The sequence below is a fragment of the Amyelois transitella genome, chromosome 15 (assembly GCF_032362555.1).
Source record: "Amyelois transitella isolate CPQ chromosome 15, ilAmyTran1.1, whole genome shotgun sequence".
In the NCBI taxonomy this organism is placed as follows: domain Eukaryota; kingdom Metazoa; phylum Arthropoda; class Insecta; order Lepidoptera; family Pyralidae; genus Amyelois; species Amyelois transitella.
In genome coordinates, this window is record NC_083518.1 from 7,384,500 (window position 1) to 7,396,021 (window position 11,522).

At 36.0% G+C, this 11,522-nt stretch overlaps 2 protein-coding genes and 1 long non-coding RNA gene across 4 annotated transcripts; 2 read left to right on the top strand and 1 right to left on the bottom strand.

Moving 5' to 3' along the window:
• Window positions 1-191: 191 nt before the first annotated feature.
• Window positions 192-3,301, top strand: LOC106139697 (ADP-dependent glucokinase). Its single transcript, XM_013341187.2, has 3 exons — window positions 192-703; window positions 785-1,230; window positions 1,572-3,301. Exons 1-3 carry the CDS (start codon window positions 369-371, stop codon window positions 2,261-2,263), a joined length of 1,473 nt encoding a protein of 490 aa, XP_013196641.1. The 5' UTR covers window positions 192-368; the 3' UTR covers window positions 2,264-3,301.
• Window positions 3,302-3,696: 395 nt separating this feature from the next.
• On the top strand, window positions 3,697-7,230 carry LOC106139696 (uncharacterized). 2 transcript variants are annotated; one of them, XR_009657161.1, is made up of 4 exons: window positions 3,697-4,263; window positions 4,353-4,501; window positions 4,719-4,853; window positions 5,063-7,230. It is a non-coding gene; the product is annotated as an uncharacterized LOC106139696 (long non-coding RNA). The 2 variants fall into 2 exon arrangements; XR_001228760.2 differs by lacking the exon at window positions 3,697-4,263 and having other exon boundaries at window positions 4,282-4,501.
• A 267-nt stretch (window positions 7,231-7,497) lies between these two features.
• On the bottom strand, window positions 7,498-11,240 carry LOC106139695 (26S proteasome non-ATPase regulatory subunit 1). The gene is made up of 2 exons (XM_060948118.1): window positions 10,584-11,240; window positions 7,498-10,153 (listed from the first exon to the last, which is right to left on the bottom strand). The coding sequence occupies exons 1-2, from the start codon at window positions 11,101-11,103 to the stop codon at window positions 7,677-7,679; spliced, it is 2,997 nt and encodes a 998-aa protein (XP_060804101.1). The 5' UTR covers window positions 11,104-11,240; the 3' UTR covers window positions 7,498-7,676.
• Window positions 11,241-11,522: the final 282 nt, after the last annotated feature.

Consider the following 11,522-nt stretch of genomic DNA (forward strand, 5'->3'; position numbering starts at 1 on the left):
ACACTAAAGTCGTATTCGATATCGCCATGACTTTGATAGAACTTTTTTATACTTATTTAAAAAACAGATATGGCGTGTCTGGCTTGCCAAAATTAGGACTCACGAGTCAAAGATGGATGTAAATATCCTCTTTTGCTTGTATTGCAATGAAAAAAGCTGTCATTGTCAAACCGTTTAAATAATTAATGATTTTATTTTTTGTTCGTGTTTTCTTCGTTGGTCATCGTCTGTCAATGGGTACCGACTGACTGATCAACTTATTTATTATTTATAGCCATATTAAAGATGAGGTGACGTGGATATTAATAAATAATTAAACACTTATGCATTCCAATGAATAAAGATTCAAACTAACAAAAAACACTAGAATGCCCAGCCATTCGGTAAAGTTGGGTTCAGTTTTATCTTTTTGTGTCATTCTTTATGCGATTTACTATCGTAAAAGTGACGTCGGAGATCAGCGACTGCTGCCGGTAAAAGACCATCTGTTAGATTTAGAGAGTCGTAATCAAGTTGGTATTGGAATTCGACAGCCAAAAGTGGCCCTCGGTTATGGGGCATGCCATGACCTATTTGTTAACGCCACACTATTACTAGACTACAAAGATCTAAGAGGGAGCCCAGAACATTTTAATGAAATCGCTAATAAGGAAGAATTTATAAAAAGTTTTTCATATTTTTTTAAACATGGAGCAGCAGCAGAGTGAGTAATTTTATTGACACATAATATTTTATAGTTGTTTCACATAAATTTTATACTCAATATGTTTTGAATAAATTACAGGAGATTCATGTCCAATTCAAAACTATATGATAATCTAATAGAAGAAGCCTTGAAACTACCAGATACTAGATGGGCCTTAGGAGGCAATGCCCCTCTCATGGCCAGAAGATTTTTTAAAGAAGGATGGAAGGTATTATTTGCTGCAAAGATGAGTGAAAAGCTCAAATCATACATTCCAGATGGTATTGAAATAGTTGGTGACTCAGAGGGTGAAGAAGTGAAAGATGACATTCACATGATATTAGAGTACAAAGCTGATGAGAAGTTTGGAGTTTACTCAGCTCCTAGAGCGAACAGATACATCCTGCATAATGATGAAAATAACCCATTACTAAGTTCCTTGGAGAAATTTGGTGAACAATTACCTAAATTTAGTCCTAATTTACTAGTCATTAGTGGTTTACAAATGATGGATAATTACCCATTTAAGAAAGATGATGTTATAGGTTTGTAGCCAATTTAAAGTCCATTTCAGCTGTATTCCAAAGCAATATTGAAAGATAATAAAGTGTGTTCAGCAGGCCTCTGTGCAACTGGGAATATGCAAACATGAGAGAGAGAATATATACAAGATAAAGTGTCCTGCCCTCAGTGAATAATATAAGTATTGTAAAATAATAAATAGTATTTTATAAGTAGGTACCTTATCTCTCATTGAAGACTTGTACAAAAAAACTGAAAGATTTGTAAATTTCTTTGTTTAAAACTTTTTCCTTTAACATTCTTGGTTCCTTTAAAGTCTTCCTCCTTGGTTCCTTTTTAATCTCTACAATAATCTTTATTCCAGATTTGAGGGCTGAAAGACTTACATTGGTTAAGGAACAAATATTATCTCAGCCTCTGACGACCCTTGCACACTTTGAGATGGCCAGCTATGTGGATTTAGATCTGCTGCAACACCTCACTACAAAAATTTTGCCACATGTAGATTCTGTAGGGATGAATGAGCAAGAACTTGACAATTTATGCAATGTTTTAGAACATGGCAAAGTAAGTGTGGTAGCAGATTCCAATCCCAGGGTAGCTACCGCTTTGGATCAAATGCGCAAAATCTTTCACCTTGTTAGACAGAAGAACAAAGAGCATGGCAGCAGCAGAAAGTTGACTCGCATCCATGTTCACACATTAGCATATCAAGCTATACTCACTGTGAAAAACTCCCAGTGGAAGAGGACTGAAGCAGCCGCTGCAAAAGCCTCTTTGACGGCCCATAGATATGTTTGTGACAGCCAAAATGTTGAAATAGAGAAAACTAAGCTATTGCTTGATGACAGTTTTTCAACTACTACAGATAATAATAACATTAGTAGAGTATTTTTTGAGCCAACTAAACCAGTGTCTTGTTGGGATGAAGTTATTGATGAGGTAAATGTAGACTTGTGTGTGGCTCCGGTGTTAATTTGCACAGAAGCACAGTTGACTGCAGGGGCAGGAGATAACATCTCTGCTGCAGGATTAGTGTTACAAGTGGAGAAATGAAGCAATACTTGTGACAGTTTTTATATTTCGATCAATTTATATAATATAAATAAATGATTTCACTTTATGATAATGTAATGGTAATTCAATAATAAATCATAATAGAAATTGCAGCTTACAATAATGTGCCATTTAATTTATTCAGTATTTTTAGCTTTGTTTTGTTACCTTATAACTATTGCTATAAAAGTTGGATCTTATGTATATTTCACCAGAAAATAACAAGAACCGCAAGTTTATAAAATTTTCTAGTATGTTAGAGATTAATTGAATTATTTTACTTCCACGTTTCCATAAATTGATAACCTTACGGAACTTGCGCGCAAAATCATAAGCTATATAATAGCGAAACAACATGATGTTGAATAAGTGACATGTTCCTTCTCTTTCCTCTTCTCCGCGATTGATCACTATGGAGCATAAACAAATCAATTGCTTGTGTTTTGTTATTAATGTTGCTAATGTTTTGAAACTTTAAAACTATTTAATTTGTTAAGTTTACTAAAGTAGAGTCTAAGACTCAAAGTAGACCCTTAATGAGCGACATAACTACCACTGTCAAAATAGAACAATCAGGGCTGTGTGTCATTTGCCATATTTAAAAGAAACTTAAAATTATAAGTTCATCTGTAATTGGTTGAACTGTTTAGTATCTTACAAATAGAATTTTATAAATTTACCATTAGTTGACAAATTTGTAAAAATGTGGAGATAAGATAATACTATTCATCTCTCTTTTATTTTATGGACAATTATTTATTTAATTCATATTTCATGCACTAATCTTCATTCCACTGATCAAAGTTATCTAAACAATTTTTTGTCTTATGGTAAACTAGCATTTTTTATGTGCATTTGTTATTACTTTAACGGAAGGAAGTTAAACCTACTTATTTTTTGACTTATTGATATTATTGGTGGCGGTATTTGTGGTGTGAACATATTTACTGTTGAGGCTCTTTACATTCCTATGTAATTGTTTTATTATTTATGATCTGAAGTGTTGTTGAATAGATTTCAATAAAATAATCAATTAATGATGAATTTTTATTGCTTTGAAAGTTCTATATCATACGAGCATGCTGGAGTAGTGGTAGATTAAAACAAAAATTTAACAAATTGCAGGTATAAGTTTTCCCAAAAATATCATACCTTAAATCTAATAAAATGACATTATACATATCAAAACATTAAAGTATATCACCTTAATTTTATGAATGAAAAAAGAAAATACCTATGTAGTATAAACATTTACATCTAGATTCAGTCTTAAGTAAAAAGGGCCCTACAATATAATAATTAGCCATCACTATCATCAAATTTTATCTTCTTATTCTGTGGTTTTGCCACTGCTTTGTATGGATCATAAAGTCCACTTCTAACAAACCGTTTTGCTGCTTCTATATCAACAGTGGGCCTTTTTTCCCGATCTTTAATTTCCTGCCATTTAACCATGACAGATTTGATTCTCTGCAATTCGTCTTTGATGGGATGTTTCATTGGATCTTCTCCTTGTATTCTTAAATGTACCCAATGCAAAGAGTTTAGGGTGAATGCCAAGAACAGGTCTAGTTCTATTTGAGCGGGAAGAGAAAGTCGATCATACTGTTGTTTTAAGGGTAGAAGTTGATCCAATACCTTCTGAACTTCAATCAAATTTTCTTTAAGGTTTTCACATTTACCTACAAACTCCTCATCTTTAGCGAGTTCACCATATTCCAAGTCCCAATTCATTTTAGATTATTTGAGACTTATGTCAGATACAGTATAATTCACTATGAGTTACTATAATTTACAAAGTTGATTGTACAAACAGATAACTTTCAGGTAAATCACGATTTAATTACTCGTTTTGTAGTGATTTCATATTTCTAACCTAACTTACCTTTGTCAGTTGCCTTGCTTTTGTTTGTTCCTTTTCTTGTCTTGATCAAAACCTGAAAGCAGTGACAGTGACATATCAGTGCTGACATTGATAGATCATGCTGAATGAGATGCTGGTAGAGTAGTAAAAAAAAATTTTTGGTGTAATGTAAATAACAAAATTTTACATAATTTCTCAATTTACTTATTATTTTTGTATCTTCAGAAAAGAGGGAAGACACAAAGAGGACTTGCTTTGTGCTATGCATCAGAATGTTTTCCACTGGCTGTAGAATCTGTCTGACAACGGGTGTGCCGTTGATGATCATCGGAGGCTACCTAAGGTTGGTGTATGAGAAGATCACCAGTACCGTAGTAAGTACAACTGAACTCAGAGAAGTACAACCATTAACGGCGGCTCATTATATTGGCTGAGAATATGATAATTACTTACATTCGTTTCGCATTTATTAAAACTAAAAATTTTGGTGATAAGTTGAGAGTAACCAAATAAGTTAAAAATGTCAGAACCAGATATGTACTAACGGAAAAAAACATTTTTTACTTTACAAACACGTTTCTAATATTTCAGCTTGACACAGCTAACCCGAGGCGTGTAGCAGTGTGTTTTGAATGCTACCATGAGCTTGATAACTGCCACGAATTGATATTAACAGCTGCCAGAGCAGAGAATTTGCTCAAACTTATAATGGATAGACTTTCTGAGGTAATATGAATGTTATTAGTGTACTGAAGCCATGTACTGTACTTTTAGCATACTGAAGAGCATCAGTGGTCAAATCGGTAAGGTGCCCGGTTAAAATGCATGATACTCACAAAGGCACAGGTTAGAATCCTATCAATCAAAAATAGCCATATAAATGACTATTTTTAAAGTTACAAATATTAGTTTGAATACTAACCAATGCTTTTCAGTGAGGTAAAACATCATGAAGACACCTGCACATTCAGAGTGGTGAGGATGCAAACTGGACTAATGCTAGAAGGATGATTAGTGTACTGAAGCCCAGAAGCTGTTGGCTACCAGTGTAAGTGCAACATGAGCACTGCAAAGATGAGATACCAGACTTTTTTAATGGGATTGAGTTGGGCTTGATTGGAGCATTATCTTTGTATTTCGAAGACATATTTGGAAATGAGAAAAAGTACAATAAAATTACATAGGATAATGATGACATCTGCAGAAGTTATTTACCTGTGTTGCAGATGTCAACACCCAACTCGAGAAAACATTTATATAATGTGTTTCCTTAATCTTAGCACCTAATTAATTTTATTACAATAAAAAAGGAAAGAAAAAGGTTTGATGTTTACTTTATTGTGTGCAAGTGTGTTTTGTGGGGCTTGTATGTGTGAGTGTAAGTAAAGAGAGAAACAATGTAAGGTGAATATTGTGGATTTGAAACATCTGTTCACGGGGATATTTAATATAATGTAAGACTTTCCATATTATTGTGATAATTGCATGAGCCATTCAATGCATGTAACCTTACCTTGTATGATGTAAGGGGATATATAATAAGTTGTTTTTTAAAAATATTATAAATACCTATACCTACAAAGTATTGTATTGAATATATTGAGCAGGTAAGGTAGACTTTGTCTGTCATAGGGTAGTTGTGAATGTTTATATAGAACAGTTTGAAGAATGTTAACCTGTCAAATCGTAAGTTCTCTGCATAACAAATATAGTTAATTTGTAGGAAAGCAAACTGGATTTTTGGGAATTACTTTAAGAAGAGCTCTCTAAGATCTCTCTAGCTTGAACATGTGGGTTTAAGCAGAACTACCCCAGGTTACGATTTCATATGACAGACTAGACTGAGCAAGGGCATAAAAGTAATTTTCATTTTGAAGAAATAACAGTTTCAGCATGCTCTTGTACATCGTACCATTCACGTCCATTGACGAGTAACTCATTGTAATCAGCATAGGTTATAATTTTACAATTAGGCAAAGACATTTGGCAGAGGTTGTTCACATATATGAGAAATAAGGTAGGTCCTAGCACACTACCTTGGGGAACTCCATAATTCACAGACTTCTTTGCTTGTGATTCCGTCTAAAATGACATAATGGAAACGGTTATTGAGATAACTTCGAAATATGTCCAGTGCAACCCCACTTATACACATACACTTAAGTTTATTAAGTAGGATCAGAACAACTACAGTATCAAAAGCCTTAGTAAAGTCTAAATATATACCAATCTTTTTCTTTTTTTCAGTTTACTATCATCCTGTATAGATCTATATTAAGAAATATTGTCTTTGTCACCACTCCCGAATATGGGTTGAACAATGGCTTTCTTACATAAATACACTAGGGAAAACTCCTGAAACAAGTGCCAAATTAAAAATGTGATTCAAAATAATAAGTGAATAATATTTACACGATTTTATTATTAGCCAAGATGATTTATTACACCTACATGCATTAAATCACGCGTTTCCTGGGAGGGGTAGGCACAGACCACATCTTTCCCCTTGCCACAATCCCTTCATAGATGGAAGGTCCTATTATCTATTACAGATACAGTCAACACCTATCAAAATGGAATGAAGTACAAGAAACTACACCATCATAGATAACGGTAGGGTCTTAAGACTCGTGCAGAGGTACTTACTTACCACTCAACTCTGAGACAGCTATGTGGAAGGTAATAGACATGGCTGTTGAGTTTGAACACACAAGATGCATTGTGTTCATGGACCGAATCTCTGCAGACTATATATGAAATATGTAAGTCCATGAATTTTCGTATCTTTAGCGGATTATGCACCGATACCTTCAAGTTACTTGAAGATAGTGTTGCTTTAGAAGAAGTGGACTCAGTTGAATACAGTGGGGATGTGGAAGTGGGCGAGTAGGATCTTATTATGATCTCAAGACAGCAAGTGGTTTGAAAACAGAAGAACTGTCTATAAGAGAGGTAGTGACAACATACCTGAATGTCTTGACAAAGATGAAAATGTAGTGCTCCAATCAGAGACCAAACAATTATTGATTCTATTGGGCAGAGATAGTGAAAAATGATGAAATATCTAGTTCTTTGTATAAATAAATGGAATAGGTACTAAAGATTTTAATTACTTTTATTCATCTTTTACACGTCAGGCCTTTATTTGTTAGCGGACAGACAAATACTGGGGTTTATATTAAATAAAACTAATCAATGGACATTTCAGTGGGCCATTTTAAAAAGGTATCTTTTCCATAGGGGCCTTCGGACTGTAAGTAGGCTCTGAATAAAAGGTATAAGGCCCAAAATGGTTTCCTTAAAAATTTATTGACATTTGAAGTATAAACCCCTTTTTTTAGATAGGTAATCAAATAAATTACGATCGATATATGGACATAATATATTTATTGAGATGAGAGAAGAAAAACATTTATTCTGCTTTTGTTAGTAATTCAATGTACTTTAACATTTTACGTTCTAGTTATCATAACTTGTTCAATACATTTTATATTATGTTTATTTTCTATAGATAAGAATACATGAATAACTTTAGCCAAAAAGACTATATCAATCATCCAAGTATTCGAAAGGCTCTGGTGGCTCAGGTTCTTTTTCTTCCTCTGTCTTGGGTCCAAAGGCTGCAACAGGCTCAACAAGTACTTGCTCGATATCTCCAGAGTGGTTCAACATTACAATTCCACCAATCGTAATGTCTTTCAATGGTGTAAATCCTGAACCTTCCACAATAGTGAGCCCCTTCAGTTGCTGTCTCATTACTCGAGCTGGATTATTCAAAATTTCAAATGTTGGTTCAGGTTCCTTCTTTTCCTTTGTTTCTTTCTCATCTCCATCTTTTTCCTCCTTCTTCCCATCTTTAGATGAGCCTGAATCTTTTTCTGTCTTGCCATGAACTGTAATATTTGGGTTTGGGGATTTTGATGGCTTTTTTTCGTCCTCATCTACGTCCATTTTAGAAGTTGAAGATGAGGAAGCGCTGCCAGTCGACCCTTCAGTACCGTGAGCGCGCCTGCGAGCTCTTGCTGCGGCAATGCTCAACACTGCAGTAGTAACTCGTTCTCTTTCTTCACGCTTCTTCTCTTCCAGAGGGGCAGGATAAGCATACAGAGAAGGTTTGGCATTAGACTTGAAATCTAGCTGAGGCATTTTCAAGTCAGAGTTGAGAGCAATCAAGCAGGTAGGAGTAAAGGCCAAAGACAGGCAGTGGGCGAGAGGGAACCAGTACCAGTATTGAGTGAATACTAGCATGCCCACAACAGCTAACATGTTCATGTGGCCAGTTCTATTCTGAAGAGAAACCGTAACATTACGCCCACCAGCATCAATAATGCCTTGAGCTAAAATGGCTCCGAATTTTGCCATCACATCTTCGTGCTTGTTTGAGATAACTTGAGCATACAGTTGACGGAAATATGTAACTTTAGGGCACAATGTTTCAGTTTGTTGTATAAGAATCATAGCTGAAGCAATCAATGCACCCTGCCTCACGAAATTGACAGGGTCAAATTTGACCATTGGTTCTAGGAGGCCAATTGCCTCACGATTTCCTGTGCCAGCACAAGCAATTCCCAGTGCCATTGCTGCTCCATAGCGTACATGAGGATTGTAAGATTCCGCCAAAAGTGAAACTACTGAAGGACATTGTTCTGGTGTCCTGAAGAGTAAGAAACCAAGAGCAGTTACAGCTGCACGACGAACATCATCATTAACATCAGATACAGCAACATGAAGAAGTGTACGTATTGAATCATTGTTTCCAGTTCCACAGTAAGCAGTTGCTATGGTATAGCAACCTGCACGCCGCAAAAGTGGATCTTTGTCTCTTAACAATTGCTGGACTAAAGCATCAGCTTCTTCAAGTCTTCCATACATAGTGAAGGCTATGCCTACTGCCAAACCTCTGAGGATCTTCTCATGTTGAGTTTCCTGTGCATATGCAACCATATCTTCAATGGCTGCAGCATGTCTCGAGCCTAACATGACCATACCCATGGCAATTCCTGCAGCCTCGCCTGTAACTGCATCATCTTGATAGAGATTAAACTTGAGTTGTTCATAAACATCTTGGCGATGAGTGCCCATAGCAGCTAAACCCAAGCCAAGGCAGCCACCATGGCGAACCATTTCATTTTGGGCATCTTTTAATTGAGTTAAAAGGTAATCAATGATATTCGCACCATGGTTAGCATGGATTAATCCAAGAGCATATAAACCACCACCTTCAGAGTAGCCAGATGAGGGACCAGCTTCTTTAGGGAGATAAGATTGCATGAGGGCTAAGGATTCATTCTCATGACCTCTGTGTATGACTCCAAGTGATGCTGTCACAGTTAGTTTAGCCCAGTTGGTGGCCCGAGCCAACCACTCAAGATTGTCTCTCAGGAACTGATCACTTGTTGTTCCAGCGTGCATAAAAGCATTAGCTATAACCGTGGCTGTATGACAAATGGATACTCTGATGGCATCCTTAGTGTTCTTCAGTATAAGCATGTCAGCATGATTTGATCTTATTAAGAATTGTAATTGTAATCCGATGGAGACATCTCCACCTAAAATTGAGATTAATTTTTCTACCCTTCTCTGATGTTCTTTTTCTTCGTCATTCAGGCTATCAATGTTCCTTTCTGAACTTTTGGCTTCTTCAGCAGGTGTTTCAACTTCCATAGCTGCTTCTGGGAATGGTCCACCTTGTGGTTGTGGCTTTCCACCAAGGGCACTAGGGATGGGGGCAGTTGTCCTCAAAGCTTGTAGAACTCTGCCAAGAAATTGTTGCGTAGCTGAGTCATATAAGTCAAAGGCTATTTGATAGGCCATAAGAACAGACTCTTGTGGACCTGATGTAAGTTTGTCTAATATTTCAGCCACTGATAGAGGGTCTTCCAGGAAGATTAGACACTGACACATGTTGACATAGTCCGGGATGTTGAGACCTCTGTACAGACCCACTAGGGACCGGAGGACGGTACTACGGAATCCCCTGTTTTGGAGGAGACTCATTGCCACTGTGAAAGCATACTGAAGCATACCTGCAAACAAGAAGATATAAAATTTAATTTACATTTTTGTTGTTGGCAATGCGGACGAATTGGTGTAAATATGCTGCTATCAAAAAAACCTAACATTAGTAGGTAAATCAAGGAATGTGTCATGCCAAACAATATTTACATTAGAATAGAATAGATTTATTTTCAAAATTGGATACAAGGTATCACTTATTGATGTCACATCACTTAAATCTAATTAAACTACTACTGCTTCCAAAGTGCATGTGTAGAAGAAGCGGCGGAACAAACTACACTGCAGCATTTTTACCATATGTCAATTTACAAATATAGATCTCTTAAAACTTAATCTTGGATGAATGCACTCTACATTAAAAAACATTTATTATGTTACAATACTGAGTAATGTATTTTCAGATCTATGTAAAGAACAAAGGGTTTAAGTTATAATTACCAGCAACATCATCAGATTTCATGATAGACTGCTCAAAGATGTCCATCCGGCGGGTTTCCAGCGCTAACCCTAGCGCCTGTCGATACTGCCCATCGTCCAGGCACCTCTGGAACATCCTATTCACTATAGCCTCCAATCGAGGGTCAATGGCCTCCCCAGAACTATCCACGAACAATGCCTTCCTCTTCTGGGTATAGAAATCAATAGCTTTTGCAATAGTTGTGTCCACATATTCGTTTCGTGCATTTACGTCGAACAAATCGCCAGCTCCCAATGCGTACGTCAACGAATCCTCAAACGCACCTAAGTGGTAATAAACTTTACTAGCGACCAACGCTGCCAGCTGATGCTGTGTAAACACTTTATCTTCGTGCAAGATCTCGATCTTCTCAATGGACTCTGATATTTCTGGCCAAAATTCGTCAACGATGTTATCCAACCTCTTTAAAGCGAACTCCTTTACTTCGGACATGGGTTCGTCGAGCAGGGATATTATCCCTGCTGCCGATGTGATATTCATTTTATATTTTTTCACTTTACAAACTGCAATCAATTAATTAACAAGACTAAATTCATGAAAATAATGAAAATCCAAATGAATGCAATGATTTGACAAAAACACTTTTCGACTTTTCATTCGATTGATAAGTCTTTTGTCTATGGTAGACGAAAGACAAGACTTAGTTTATTGTAACTGTGTTGCCATATTTCAGATTAAAAAAAGAAATTAGGTATTACAAGAAAGTCACGAGTAATATGGGAATTGATTGAAGCAGAATATGTGTAACCTGTTTTTAAAAAGGTACCTTGGTATTGAACCTGTTCAACTAAAGGAGCCCAAAATGTTACACAAATTTTGATGATTATTGTTGGACATTGGATTGGATATGAATGATAGTAACACTGAAAACATAACTTATTGCGTTGTCAATTTACTAT